This window comes from Nicotiana attenuata, chromosome 8 (genome assembly GCF_001879085.1).
Source record: "Nicotiana attenuata strain UT chromosome 8, NIATTr2, whole genome shotgun sequence".
NCBI classification, from domain to species: domain Eukaryota; kingdom Viridiplantae; phylum Streptophyta; class Magnoliopsida; order Solanales; family Solanaceae; genus Nicotiana; species Nicotiana attenuata.
Window position 1 is genome coordinate 26,527,416 of NC_031996.1, and position 15,533 is coordinate 26,542,948.

At 36.7% G+C, this 15,533-nt stretch overlaps 2 protein-coding genes across 2 annotated transcripts; both read right to left on the reverse strand.

Moving 5' to 3' along the window:
- On the reverse strand, positions 426-3,346 carry LOC109231821 (remorin-like). The gene is made up of 5 exons (XM_019397453.1): positions 3,091-3,346; positions 1,901-1,948; positions 1,511-1,598; positions 981-1,062; positions 426-800 (listed from the first exon to the last, which is right to left on the reverse strand). Exons 1-5 carry the CDS (start codon positions 3,260-3,262, stop codon positions 606-608), a joined length of 585 nt encoding a protein of 194 aa, XP_019252998.1. The 5' UTR covers positions 3,263-3,346; the 3' UTR covers positions 426-605.
- LOC109231822 (actin-depolymerizing factor 10-like) lies at positions 13,677-15,081 on the reverse strand. The gene is made up of 3 exons (XM_019397454.1): positions 14,913-15,081; positions 14,199-14,464; positions 13,677-14,025 (listed from the first exon to the last, which is right to left on the reverse strand). Exons 1-3 carry the CDS (start codon positions 15,045-15,047, stop codon positions 13,872-13,874), a joined length of 555 nt encoding a protein of 184 aa, XP_019252999.1. The 5' UTR covers positions 15,048-15,081; the 3' UTR covers positions 13,677-13,871.

Sequence of the window (15,533 nt, forward strand, 5' to 3'; positions counted from 1 at the left end):
TTTTTTAAAACAGACTAATAAGGGAATAATGCCAATCTTTTAGAAACAGAGAGGGAGTACATATTTTGGCTCTGTTACATATTGATCTTACCTTTAAGATTTTTAACCCTTAGGAATGTTTAGAAATCCCGGTCATCCGGGCTCTGGCCATATGGAGAGCTCGTCTTGCTAGTTCATTTTGAATAGTTAATACTTAAACCCTAAATATCTCTTCTTAAATGATGCTGCATTTGGACTGCTGCCAAATATGTATAATATATACTATTTCCGGTCCATATTATCTGTCTTTTAAGGTTTTTGCACATTCCTTCAAAAATACATTTAATCATAAAAGTATTTATCCAAACTACTTTTATTTTAACTGCTGGTCAAGTATATATCACCTCCAATGCATATTATCCATCTTTTAAAAGTTTGCGTACCTCTTGAATAAGAACGATATTTGATAACCTTATTGGTAAAGTATATATACAGAGTAAAAACCTGTGAAATCAAATTGGACACTCATAAAAGAACACACACTAAAAAGCAGCAGCATGAAATTTACAAAGTGAAAAGAGAAGACTTATCCTTCATGATCTTCGCAATTTCATAACATATTAACATCAAAAGCATCCAAGAAACTTCTTAGGGGCCTTCCCTGTAGCGCGATACTTGGCTGCCATCTCCTCTGCCTTCAGAATTTCTTTCCCTCGTCTCGCATCAACCATGGCTCTCTTCTCATTTGCCTCCTTATGAATTAATGCTACTTTATTTTTTATCTTCTCTGCATATTCTGCTTTCTTGTGCTCTAGTTGTTCCTGCAATTTCCACCGGATTATCAACGGCCAAATATGTATCAGAAAAACAAAATGGTCAAAAGTCTTTTGATTCCTCTCCAAAAATTGAACCACTTGGACTTTTGCATACCAAACCATTGCTTTAATAAAGGATTTGCTATTAAAACTTCATTGGGTATACTCGACCCCGAGCCTGCTTACCTCAAGTTTTTTCAGTTTTGCTTCAAGCTTAGCTTTCTGGGTGTTTTCCCATCTAACAACTGCAGAGAGCTTCTTCTGGGCCCTAATAAAAACAAGGTTATGATAACTCAGAAGATGAATTGCCAACAAGCTATAGTGTATTAAGAGTACGTCCGTGGCAGCCTAATAATTCAGAATGGTGTGTTGGTTGATCATATTATATATGATGTAAATAGAACTGTTAACATCTCAACTCAAATACATGCGGGCAAAAGACTTAACGTCTTGAGGAATGTGGATCTAATATCAAAGAAATGTAAAGATTCCTTTGGGTGGAACGAGTTTTGCGGTAATTACAATGATTACTGTGGATCTCATACCGTTATGATCTGGAAAATTTGGAGTTGTAAGAACTCAATTAAGAAAGATGAGATCTCTGTATAGCTAAAAGAATATTGGTATCTGTCATTTACTTAAGTTCATACATAGGCGGCAAAAATAGGCCAATTACGCAATGCACTGAATAGAACATAGAAAGATAGAAATCCTACTTGTTGTCCACTTTGCTTTTTTCACTTTCTTCCCATGCCTTGACAAAAGAAGACCTTTTCTCATTTTCAAGCTGTGCAAGAGCAACATCTGAAGATAAATAAGGCACAACGCTATTGTTAACATCGGAAATATGAGTAATTCCCTCTAATTAATTCATTCAGTTGGAATATTTTGCTATGCAACACTACTACCAGTGAAGTGATCCACTCTCAAGATTTCAGGTAACTAATAAAATTGTTTCACTTCTAAGTTTTCTTAAGTAATTATTGCTATACACACACACGCACACGCACACATATATACATATACATATGTATAGGCACATCTCGAATCCTATATGATGTTATGAGCGTTGCAAAAACTGGTTAACGTCCAGATGTAATACATACCTCTATCAAGGGATCCTTTTGAACTTATCTTTGATGAAGGATCAGTTTCTGCCAAAATCACGAAACAACAACACGTTATGGTCTCAGAAAATCATCGTCAGCATCTAGTCGAGAAATGAAGCAGTTCATTTCTTCTCACACAATGGACAACTATCCCATGCTGGACATGTAGAGAAACTTCTGATAAAAAAAAAAATTAATTATAAAGATTATCAGCCAATGAAACACTTGTTAGTTATGATCAGGCAAAGTAACACTTGTTTCTGCTAAATTTGTTTGAAATGTTTACATTTTGCATTACTAATTAATACTTGTTGATTATCAGTCAGTGTAACACTTGTTACTGCTAAATTAAATTTGTTTGAAATGTATATATATTAACATTTTGCATTACTTGTATAGCCTTTATCATCTTAATACTGAAGAGAAGCTACCAACAGTAACTGCGAAATAGGCCCACACATGCTTAATCTTTCAATTAGTTTGTAAACACTGACTATTTTTCAATTACCAGTCCAAAAATTGCTAGCCCACACTATTTTGACACACATTAAGCTGTTGATTGAAGTTGAAAACAAGTATAAATCACTATTAAGTACTAGAATTGAAATTGATATAACAAACTCAGCATCAACAAGGGTCAATATGAAGATGGCACACTAGCTAAAAACAATGACATAAAAACCCAGAATATCAACATAACAAGGGAAGGTATGATGTTGGCTTCTGATAAAATATGAATTTAATTAATACATACTGACAGTGTAAATAATTCACTTTTACCCACTATAACAGGTCGTTTACCCTCTTTTGTAGGTAACTAAACTATGTTTACTACCACAAATTGCCTCTAATTAGATTTCAGCAAGTAACCTGACGTTCTAAAAATTCTTGATACTATTAACTTATGGAAGTCAAACTCTAAAAATATAAAAATCCCTTATACTATATCAGTGTTTAACTTATATACACGAAAATGTTACCAACTAATCATGCTACTATTACTATCAATAATTACCTTAATTAGTGTTAAATAACCTGTGTTAGTACTGTAAAAAAATTCAACTAGTGTATAGAAGTTAACAAAACTGTAAATAGATAAATAGCACTGAACACCTAGCACTATAAAAAAGAAAAAATATGTAGATGTGATCGACTAAGAAGAATTAAGGATGATTTAAACAATTTACTTTGTGGTGTGAGAGCTGTAGGTGTAGTAGTAGTATCATGAAGTGTTGGTTTAACGACGTCGTTTGGTGTAGCCGTGGCAACAGATGCAAGCGGTGGTTCTTGAGTTATTGGCGGTGGCGGCACTACTGGTTTAGTTGTCTCCTCCACTTGATACATAGCAGCAGCTGCCATTTTTGCACAAAGAGCTAGCTAAGAGCCTAATGCTATGTCCTTGTATTTAGGAGTCCGCCACCATTTTAGAAGCAGATTAGTGATTTAAATTCAAAATTTGATAATCTAACATGATATTTAATTTTCAAAATGTCGTATTTGCAAAACTAATGTGATGTTTGGTTGTTAGCATAAAATGCTATAGTTAAACCCCTCTATAATATTTATTTTTTTCGATATTTTTTTAATTTTTATAGTGAGTAATTGTTATATGCTTATATAATATTTGATATTAACAAATACTTTTGATTGTTACAAAAATTATCCGAAAGCTAATTTTTCTTTTCATGTTATATATAAAAGATAAAACGTTATTCAAATTTAAAATCTCCCTAAATATGCATATTTACTGATTAAACATTAAAGAAAGCTAATACTTTATTAATAGATTGATAACTATAAGTATAAAGTTTTAAACTCTAAGATAAATATTTTAAAGCTACAAAAAGAATAAATTCTTTCAAGATTGATGGAAGAACTTTACGGTTGAAGTCTGTTTCGTAGATTTCATTCTTTTACTAGCGCTATAACGCTTGAATTGGTGAATATTTGTACTTTTAGCAAAAAAGTATCAGATAGGTTTCCTTGAAGGCAATCTAAGAGTTTAACAGTTAAATTTTCTATTTAAATATTTTTAGCATATGTCCAATGAAAAAGATATCAGTTCAAATCTTCAAATCCGATGTATTATGCAAAATGAAAACTTTGTTCAATGGAAAAGAACGTACTAAGGTTTTTAGAACTATTATTAGTAATCTTAGAGATTCTATATGACTGTTATAGAGGAGTTATTTTACAAAGAGCGTTTTATAAATATGACTGTTGCTTTTATAGGTAAAAGATTGTTATAAAGATGTATAATTATATAACTTAAAAACTCGATTTTTGGAAAAACTTACTTTATAGTAAATGAATATTTCATAGGAATACTGTTATAAAGAGATTTGACCGTATATAGTCCGTATAATTAAAGGCATTCAAAGATGAAAATGTCACAACAATATTAACAATAATATTCACATCCAGTTCATGTATTATTATTTGCAGCATAATAATTTTTATATAAATTGTAATGATATCTTCTCCAACGTAATTATTAGATTTATTTTATGTAATTTAATATTTCGAGTAATTAAGTTTTTGCTGAGCCTAGAGAGTATGTATTGGCTTTTCAATATCACCATTTGAAGATGGGGGACGTGGCTTTTGTATATTACGCCACGGCCATGCAACATGGAAGTCAGCTACAAACTGCAAGCTGAGTTAAACTCTTCGCCGCCGCTCTATGTTACGTTAGCAACCCCTTACGAAATTCGGAAAACTAAATTATGATGTCAAATGTATTTCTGTTTACCTATGAAATTCCACTAGTGGAGTCTGGAGAGGGTAGTGTGTACGCAGACCTTACCCCTACCCCGAAGGAGTAGAAAAACTGTTTCCGAAAGACCCTTGGCTCAAGAAGACAAAAAGACAAAAGGAGACCATATCAGTAACACCACAGAAATAATATAAAAAATATGAACAACACGAAATCAAGAAGAAAGATACAAGGCAAAAGGGAAATAATATCCCTACCAAACTAGTCTCACAAAGTTATGACATAAGGTAAGACTCAACTACCTCCTAACCTACAACCCTAATACTCGACCTCCACATGTTCCTATCAAGTGCCATGTCCTCGGAAATCTGAAGCCTCGCCATATCCCGCCTAATCATGTCACGACCCTAGTTCACCAACCGTGAACATGTCATGACGGCACCTGGTCCCCATGACCAGGTAAGCCTAACATTGCGGAAATATAGTAATTGCGGAAAAATAGAGAAAATCAAATCAAATATCTAAAGGAAACTGTACTGAATGCCGCTTGGCAAGTACAACTCAATATCACAAGTCTAAAACAATTCCCAAAACCTGGAAACTCACGGGCAACACAGGCTACAGAAGTGTATAGTAAAGGTTCCAAACTCCAGAATTTCTAACAACCGAAAGAAGGAAAACTAAGTACTAAAGATATAATAAGAGGGAGACTCGTCGGTCTGCGGACGCAGCAGATCTACCTCGAAGTCTCCGTAGTCCTCCTGCCTCACTGATAGTGCGCCTGAGTAGAGGTACCTGGATGATCTGCACATGAAAAACATGCGCAGGAAGGGCACGAGTACACCATAACGGTACTCAGTAAGTGCCAAGCCTAACCTCGGTTGGGTAGTGACGAGGAAGGTCAGGGCCATACTGAGACAAAATATAGTAATAACAATAATTAACAGTATGATAATCTGACAGAAATAATAAATACAGCAGTGAAATAAGACAGGTTAAACAAGGCAATAGCAAATACACAAGAACGGAACAACCACAGAATAAGTACAGCTCAATACCAATGGTAACAATGAGGATCTCCCAGGATACCGTCCTGCAGTCCTTTTCTCAACTGCCCAGTGGATCTCCCGGGATACCGTTCCGTAGTCCATCATATCAATGTGCATATCCGAAGGATCTCCCGGGATACCGTCCCGTAGTCCAACTATCAATGTGCAGGGGGATCTATCGGGAATCTAACCCGCAGTCCCAAAGTAAAAGTGCAGGGGGATCTACCGGGAATCGAACCCGTAGTCCCAAAGTAAATAAACAAGAGGGGGGGGGGGGGGGGAGCTACCGGAATCCCACATCCGTAGTCCCAATGTAAATGCGCATCACAACCAGAAGATACACAGAAAATGAAGTACAAAGACAAGCAACGGGCAGTACTGGCCTAACATGCTTCACGTAGTACAGTCAAGGCAACTTAAGCAAGTAGGCAAGTTAAAACAACTAAACATGCTCTCCTAATCTAGCACAGATTATAGTTGCAAGTAGAATAAAGCAAATATGAAAGAAACTCAATCGCAATATCATAAGTAAAACCGGATTTTCAACAATTGGCTCAAGTACGCGCTCGTCACCTCGCGTGCAAGGCACTCAAAATACCAAATAACAATATCCTAAGGGGAAAGGCCCCCCACACAAGGTTAGACAAGCCACTTACCTCGAACCGGCTCAATATCAACTAGAAACCACGCTCTTGCCACGAGTATCCGACTCCAAATGGCCCAAATCTATTCAATTCAATTACACATTGTAAATAATATTGCAAACAACTGATTCCGCTAATAAATTTACAGCTAGGGCGCAAAAATAGGTAAAATGACCAAAACGCCCCTCCAGCCAACATCTCGGAATCGAATAATTTTCACAATTTCAGAATTCTCGTACTCCCACGAGTCTAACCATATAAAAATTCCCAAATCGGAGGTCAAATGCCCACTCAAAACTCAATAGTTTAGGTAATGAAGTTTTACCCCAAATTAACCAACTTTTGATCCTAAATTCGAATTCCAATGATGTATTTAGCTATATAATGATGAAATATAATGAAAAGGGATCAAGGAAACGTTACCCAATGATTTTCTCTTCAAAACCCACTCAAAATCGCCTTCTCCCGAGCTCTCAATCGATTTTCAAACTTATGAAATTTAACCCTCGAAATTGATATTTCTGAACAGTCATTTCCGCTTCTGCGGACAAGGGACCGCTTCTGCGGTCCCGCTTCTGCGGACCACGAGCCGCTTCTGCGGTTTTCATTAAAAATCCAGGGTTCCGCTTCTGCGATCTTAAACCGCACCTGCGGTTGCCGCTTCTGCGAAATACTTACCGCTTCTGCGGTTTCTCACAAAAGACTCGGGACCGCATCTGCGATAGAAGCCTCGCAGGTGCGTAACCGCATCTGCGGTAGATCCTCCGCACCTGCGAAAAAAGCTGAGGGAGCCCAAATTCGCTCTTGCGATGCTAAGGCCGCTTCTACGGTTCCCAAGCCGCAGAAGCAAAAATACCAGAAGGGAAAAACTTCAGCTGCTGCAACACGTCTCAAATTTTGCCGTTAACCACCCGAAATCATCCCGAGGCCCCCCGGGGCCTCAACCAAAAGCACGAATACCACCTAATACCTTATTCGAACTTGTACCAATCCTTAAAACACCTAAAACAACACCGGAAGTCCGATTAAATCAAAGATTCAAGCCTAAGAACTTCAAATTCCAACAAAACACACTTTCGATCAAAAACCTAACTAAACCTCGCCCGAATGACCTGAAATTTTGCACACACATCCCAAATGACATGACGGAGCTACTGCAACTTCCGGAATTCCAATCCGACCCTCGGATCAAAAACTCACTATCGGACCGGAAACTTCAAAAATTCAAACTTCGGCATTTCAAGCCTAAATGAGCTACGAGCCTCCAAAATACATTCCGAACACGCTCCCAACCCCGAAATCACCTAACAGAGCTAACGGAACCATCGGATTTCCATTCCGAGGTCGTCTTCACACTGTTCTGATTACGGACCATTTTTCAACTCTTAAGCTCTCATTTAGGGACTAAGTGTCCCAAAACACTCCGAATCCCAACACCGAACGTCCCGGCAAACCAAAATAGCAGAAATGAACTTAGGGGAAGCAGTTAATGGGGGATCGGGGCGTAAATTCCAAAAACGACCGGCCGGGTCGTTACAAATCACCTCCCCCCAATACTTCTTAGGCCGCCCTCTACCTCTTTTCGTGCCCTCCACAACCAGCGGTTTGCACCTCCTTACCGGAGCATCTGGGCTTCTCCTCTGAACATGCCCGAACCATCTGAGCCTCGCTTCCCGCATCTTGTCATCAATAGGAGCCACGTTCCTTCTCCCGAATATCATCATTCCTAATCTTATCCATCCTAGTATGTCCGCACATCCACCTCAACATCCTCATTTCTGCTACCTTCATCTTCTGGATATGTGAGTTCTTAACCGGCCAACACTCAGCCCCATACATCATGGCCGGTCTAACCACCGCTTTATATAACTTACCTTTGAGTATCAGTGGCACTCTCTTGTCACACAATACTCCAGATGCTAACCTCCACTTCATCCATCCTACCCCAATTCGGTGTGTGACATCCTCGTCGATCTCCCCTCCCCCCTGGATAACCGACCCAAGGTACTTGAAACTGTCTCTACTCGGGATGACCTGTGATTCAAGCCTCAAACCACGCCCACTTCCCCCTGCTCGGCGCTGAACTTACACTCCAGGTATTCCGTCTTCGTCCTGCTAAGCTTGAAACCCTTAGATTCAAGAGCCTGTCTCCAAACCTCCAGCCTCTCGTTAACACCGGCTCGTGACTCATCAATCAAAACTATGTCATCGGCGAATAGCATGCACCATGGCACATCCCCTTGAATGTGGTGTGTTTACACGTCCATCACCAGGGCGAATAAGAACGGACTGAGCGCAGAACCTTGGTGTAACCCCATAACAACCGGAAAAGCCTCAGAGTCGCCTCCTACTGTCCTAACCCGTGTCTTTGCCTCATCATACATGTCCCTAATCGCTATAATGTTGGATACCGACACGCCTTTTGCCTCCAAGCTTCTCCAGAGAACTTCTCTAGGAACCTTGTCATACGCTTTCTCTACGTCAATAAACACCATGTGCAGGTCTTTCTTCCTATCTCTGTACCGTTCAACCAATCTCCTGACAAGGTGTATAGCTTCTATAGTAGAGCGACCCGGCATGAACCCAACTGGTTGTCGGAAACGGACACTGTCATCCTCAACCTCGCTTCAACCACCCTCTCCCACACTTTCATAGTATGACTCAGTAATTTGATACCCCTATAATTGTTATAACTCTGGATATCACCCTTGTTCTTATACAATGGGACCATCGTACTCCACCTCCACTCATCCGGCATCCTTTTCGCCTTAAAAATAACATTCAACAACCTTGTCAACCACTCCAAACCTGCATTCCCCACGCACTTCCAAAATTCTACCGGAATCTCGTCAGGCCCGGTCGCTCTGCCCTTACTCATCTTACTCATAGCTCCCGCGACCTCCTCAACCTTGATGCGCCTGCAGTACCCACAACCTCTGTGACTCTCGGAATGCTCCAATTCACCTAGCACAATATCCGATCCCCTGCTTCATTAAGAAGTTTTTGAAAGTAAGTCTGCCATCTCCTCTTAATCTGGGAATCTTCCATCAATACTCTACCATCGTCGCCCTTGATGCATCTCACTTGGTCTAAATCTCGAGCTTTCCTCTCTCTTAGCTTCAGTGGCGGATCCAGGATTTCAAAGTCATGGGTGCTCGTCGATAAAAATTCTGAAAGAAGAGGAAATATGAATTTACTGATAAGTGCTCACCCGATACTTATCTTAAAATTTGATAATTGCTATGTAAATCTACTAATCATAGTCAAAGACAATGGGTGCTTAAGCACCCATATAGTTCCATGTAGATCCGCCAATGCTTAGCTTGGCCAGCCTAAATAACTTCTTCTCCCTGCCTTTTTCCCCTAGTTCCTCGTACATACGACTATAAGCCGCAGTCTTAGCCTCGTGACCGCCAGCTTCGCTTCCTTCCTAGCTACCTTATACCTCTCCATGCACGCTCGCCTCTCCTCCTCACCTATGCTCCCCACTAACGTCCGGTAATGCCTCCTTCTTCGCTTCCACTTTACCTTGTACCACTTCATTCCACCACTAGTCTTCTCTGTGCCTGCCTGAGACGCCCGTCGAGACCCCTAACACCTCTCTCGCGGCCTCCTTATACAGTCTGCTGTCATTGACCACATAGTGCTCGCGTCACCACTGCTCCTCCAAGCTCCCATAGCTGACAACCGCCCCTCCAACTCTTGGGCTTTATCCTTAGTTAAGGCTCCCCACCTGATTCTCGGTCTTCCTCGAGCATACATTTACCTAAAATATTACTAACAATTAAATAATAACGACGAGTAGTTGGGTCTTGACCTAAGCCTTAATTAACTTACATACTAAATAAAAAAACTTGTAAAGCAAATGTAATGTTAATCAGTTTCTTATACCGATTCATGTAAAATATAGTGACAACATATACTGTTTCAAAGACAACAATTATTGAAATTCTATTTAAATCATTGTTTGAATTCATAGCGTGATCAAGAGTAAAGAAACAAGCTTGATTCACCTAATATGCAGTTACTGCTTCTTCCTTGCGATGGGCAATGCATTTTACTTAAAACGAGGCGAGGTGCAAGCCTCATGACTTTTAAAATTTAATTTATAAATTAATAAAATAGCATATAACATAAAAATATAGAACTAAGCTCCACGCGTGCCTCAAGGTGTTTTAATAGTACATGCTTAGGGGCGAGTCTCAATGCGAGTTTCAAAAAAGCCTTTTAAATTATTGCTTCTTTCTCAATTAAACTAATTAATTAAAACGGTGCATTACATAACATCAAGAATAATTTTACTTTAATACATAATGTTGGAAAACTTATTTTTGGTAAAGACAAACATGCACGATCTTATTGTTCTCATTTTAGTATATATGTTGGATTACGATAGTATCTTGATGGGGTCCCCCATAACCTTCCAAGTGACACTACTAGAAATTCGAAAAAAAGCGATCAAAAATTTGCGACCAAAATTGATCTGTCAAGAAAAGCGACCAAAGTTGGTCGCTAAATTGGAGAAAATTATTAAATAATTATTCTAAATACATTAGCGAACAAGGTTGGTCGCTTTTTGATCGATAATGTGGTCAAAATGTTGACCGGACTGGTCAGACTTGCTTGGTCAAAGAAATATTAAAATTAGCGACCAATTTTGGTCGCTAAAGTGGGACCCAGTTATAAAATTTTAATAATTATATTATTATTTAAAAAAATTATAAAATATAAATAAATATAATTTAAAATTTTACGAAAGGGGAAGCAGATAGAGACCACTTTGGTCGCTAATCTGGGACCCAGTTATAAAATTTTAATAATTATATTATTATTTAAAAAATTATAAAATATAAATAAATATAATTTAAAATTAGCGACCAAAGTTGGTCGCTTACAAAAGGGGAAGCAGATAGAGACCAACTTTGGTCGCTAATCTGGGACCCAGTTATAAAATTTCAATAATTATATTATTATTTAAAAAAATTATAAAATATAATTCAAAATTAGCGACCAAAGTTGGTCGCTTACGAAAGGGGTAGCGACCAACTTTGTTCGCTAATTTTAATTTTTGGATAATTAGCGACCAAAGTTGGTCTCTTTTCAGGTCAACATTGGTCAAAATTAAAAATCACTTTTATATTTACTATCTAAATAATATAAATATAAGCCGTTAACACTTTTGTAATACAAGAGATGAATACACTAAAATATACTCTACATGCTATATATGTAGTTAAAATTGTACAACGAAGCGTGTTATATATATATATATATATAGAAACACACACACAGACACTTCACTGTAATACTATAACGTATATATAACTTGTTATAGTATATGTTAGTGTGTGTATATATATATAACACACACACTTCATGTTGCTTTAACTACATANACATGGGGTCGGTTGTGCTGATGCTACACTCTGTGCATCTTTTTGCAAAGCTCACAGTACCGGAGCAGCAGCTTTTGGACAGCAGTAGGAGCATTTGGGAGCTGACTTCAGTCCAGAGATCCCGAGGTAGCCTTGCTGACGTCCGCATGGCCCGGAGCCTCTTCTATCCTTATTTCGTTTGTTGTCCTTGTACCGGAACAAACAGTATTGTATTTTATTCAGACTCTATTTTTAGTATTCTATAGACATTCGTGAGTTAGTGACTCCAGTCTTGGGTAGAAGTTGAAATTGAATTCCCGCACTTGTTTCAGTTCATTTATATTTAAAATCTCCGTTTTTATATTAAATGTCTCATTGCCTTAATATTGTCGATGTTTGCCTAAAAGGTTAATAATTAATTGGCTTGCCTAGCTCCTAATAGTAGGCGCCATCACGNATGTGTATGTTTGTGTGTGTGTGTGTGTGTATATATATATATATATATATATATATATATATATATAGAGAGAGAGAGAGAGAGAGAGATAAACACACACACACACACACACACACACACACACTTCACTGTAATACTATAACGTATATNAGAGAGAGAGAGAGAGATATAAGTCGAGACGTCTTGTTTTTAATATTCAATGATGCATCTGAGTAGGTTATAAGTCGATGAATCAATTTACAAATGTATAAATCCCTAAAATAACCCGACCATGTGATCCTAGCGCTTCATGTTATATATATATATACACACACACACACACACACACACAGAGACTAACACACACACTTCGTGCTGCTTTAACTACATATATAGCATGTTATAGTATATGATACTGTATTCATTATTTGTATTATAACAGAGTTAATGAATTACATTCATTCATCACTAGNATATATATATATATATATATATATATAAGAACATGAAGCTCTAGGAACACATGATCGGGTTATTTTAGAGATTGATACATATAGCCGTATATATATACTTTGATAGCCGTATATATGTATCAATCTCTAAAATAACCCGATGATACATACATACGGCTATCAAAATATATATATATATATATACACACACACACAGACACTTCACTGTAATACTATAACGTATATATAACTTGTTATAGTATATGTTAGTGTGTGTATATATATAACACACACACTTCGTGCTACTTTAACTACATATATAGCATGTTATAGTATATGATACTGTATTCATTATTTGTATTATAACAGAGTTAATGAATTACATTCATTCATCACTAGGTTATAAGTCGATGAATCAATTATAACAGATTGATTAATATAGGTCGAGACGTTTTGTTTTAAATATTCAACGATGCATCTGAGTAGGTTATAAGTCGATGAATCAATTTACACACAGATATATTTGATGAAAAATTATATATACTAATTAGGATCTTGACAAGTCAATCAATCCCAAATTCTCTAACCGATCACTAATTAAAGAGATTAGCTACCTCTTCTCTTATAATAGCTTAATTAGTTGATTGGCTGTCTGATCTTTTGCTTTTGTTGGTGAGGATTCAATTTCTCACCTAATAATACCCTGCCATTCCCCTTTTAAAAAAAGAAAAAAAGTTTAAATACTTCTATACATTACTAATGTAAAAATTTCTACGTTTTCCAAATCATTTAAAAGGTAGAATTAGTAACCTATTTAAGCAATTAATCTTTTATAGCATGTTAAATAAGATTGATTGTGTGGCTAATTTATTACACTATCAGTTTATATAACTTAAATCCGATTAATATGACCTGAACTAATTGTTTTTATGGTTCCACGTAAGTCAGCTAAGCCTGAATTTCACATTGATCTGGCCCTATCTTAAAATCTTAAAGTAAGGAAATCCTGTTTGCAGCTTATTTTTCATTGCAAATTTTTGGTAGTTTGTCATCAAAAGCAAATGAAGTCAAGGAAAGAAAGCAATATGAACAGAATTCAACTGAATAAAAATTATAAAGGATCCCATCACATTGTAACATATAGTTTACATAAACCAAAAGTATTAAAAGACAAAACTGAACATCTTAGTTAAATAAATAATAACATAATTCCTTAGAACCTAATAAATAAAGGTCCAAGTCAAATTAGACATATATAGTAATGAATTAGTGGGAAAGAAAGTATAGGAAATTAAATCAATGGGTTACTCTTCCAATGAATGTGTCCAAACTCATCTCACTTGGATCAGTAGCTTGCAACTCAACTTGAACACCATCTAATTCTCTCCTGAATCTGTCTTTTGAACTTGCATACAGCATCTTACTTCTTACCCTTGCTGTCTCTGGTGACCTACATTCCAAAATTGCAGAATAACACATTATTCAATCCCATACAAATTGAAAATTCATCAAGATTTGTCTTTGTCAAACTATTTGAATATTGATTTAATTTCACGGATGAGTTAATTAATAAGAAATAAAATAAAAGAGAGAGAGAGAGAGAGAAGGAATAGAATGGGTTACCAAGCAACAAAAAAGATCCTGCTTTTCTGGACATTTTCGTTAGTAGTCCAGTCGTAGTCAAAAACAGCATAACGGCACTCATTGGGAGGCAAACTGTTAGCAAAATCTTCATGTGTCTCAGCCTGTCCTCCTACTTTTTCAACCACAACTTGCTGCACAGATTCCTCTATCTTGAACACTAGGTATCTGTGGTTCCTTTTTGCTTTCAATTCCAAGAATTTCAGCTTGCAGTCATCGCTCACTGCTATCCCTGACGCCGAATTGGCCTATCCATAATGCCACAAACAAATATAAAACAAAACTTGCTCAAAACCCTTCATTATTAACAATTAAAAACTAGAAAACAAATTATTATATATATATATATATATATATGCTTTTTCTTATTATATTTTCTTTAGAGAGTTAGGGAAGCGGGACCATTGGGGCATAAACTTCTTCAATTCCTCATTCGTTTCCTATGATACGTTATAGCATTTCAATAATGTCTCTGTTTGGTATGATGCATTCAAGTCATTTTCCATGTTGTATATGAAAATTACTAATTTCCTGAGAATGCCTATTAAATCACATATATGAGAATGCCTCTTATAACTTTTGTTACACCATGGACATAAAATATTAACTCGTTTGCTTTCTCTATTCAGGACTCAATATTTTCTTCATCTCTAACCAAAAAGAGAGATATAGAGCATATACAACATAGTAACGTACCATTTGAATATCTGCCGAATAATGGTGTCTATGAAAAATGAAAGGGAAGCAAGTTGTTGTTTTTTGCAAAAAGAAAGAGAAGAAAAGAGGGTGTGAGAGAAAACAAAGAGATCCTTGATTTTGGGTTGAGGGCATTGAAGTTGCAAAGGCAGAACAAATGTTCAGTTTAGAGATACTATAGGACGGTTTTTGGACAAGATATGGTCCATAATTTCATATCATTTTGCATCGACCAATTTCCTCTATCAATACTGTTAGTATTTTCACCTCATATTATGGTTATTCGTTATTCCTCCTATAATTGTGGATTATTGTTTGGGCACATTAAGGCCAATGAGTCAAGGTGCTAAATGTGCAATTTCATTTACTTTTATCAAAAACACGCATCCACTATAATAGAAAATAATCTCCTATAACCAGTTGCAATTTGAATATAAGAAAATGATCATACAAAGGTTTCATATATTTTATTTATCGACCTAAGTGTTATATTTTATAAATATCCCATAAAAATAATCATAAAATTAAAAGAACATCGGTAATGGATCATAAAACCGATCTTTCCTATATGAGCGAAAGGACAAAAAGATAATTTTAGCAACATGTGAGTTCCTCTTCCAC

Excerpts from the sequence above, each read along its gene's own strand:
- LOC109231821 (XM_019397453.1), bottom strand. The coding sequence starts at position 3,262 with ATGGCAGCTGCTGCTATGTATCAAGTGGAGGAGACAACTAAACCAGTA. Across the intron at positions 1,063-1,510 it reads AAAAGCAAAGTGGACAACAA|GGCCCAGAAGAAGCTCTCTG; the intron begins GTAGGATTTCTA and ends TGTTTTTATTAG. Across the intron at positions 801-980 it reads CAAAACTGAAAAAACTTGAG|GAACAACTAGAGCACAAGAA; the intron begins GTAAGCAGGCTC and ends TGGAAATTGCAG.
- LOC109231822 (XM_019397454.1), bottom strand. The coding sequence starts at position 15,047 with ATGCCCTCAACCCAAAATCAAGGATCTCTTTGTTTTCTCTCACACCCT. Across the intron at positions 14,465-14,912 it reads ATTCGGCAGATATTCAAATG|GCCAATTCGGCGTCAGGGAT; the intron begins GTACGTTACTAT and ends CATTATGGATAG. Across the intron at positions 14,026-14,198 it reads AGGATCTTTTTTGTTGCTTG|GTCACCAGAGACAGCAAGGG; the intron begins GTAACCCATTCT and ends TTTGGAATGTAG.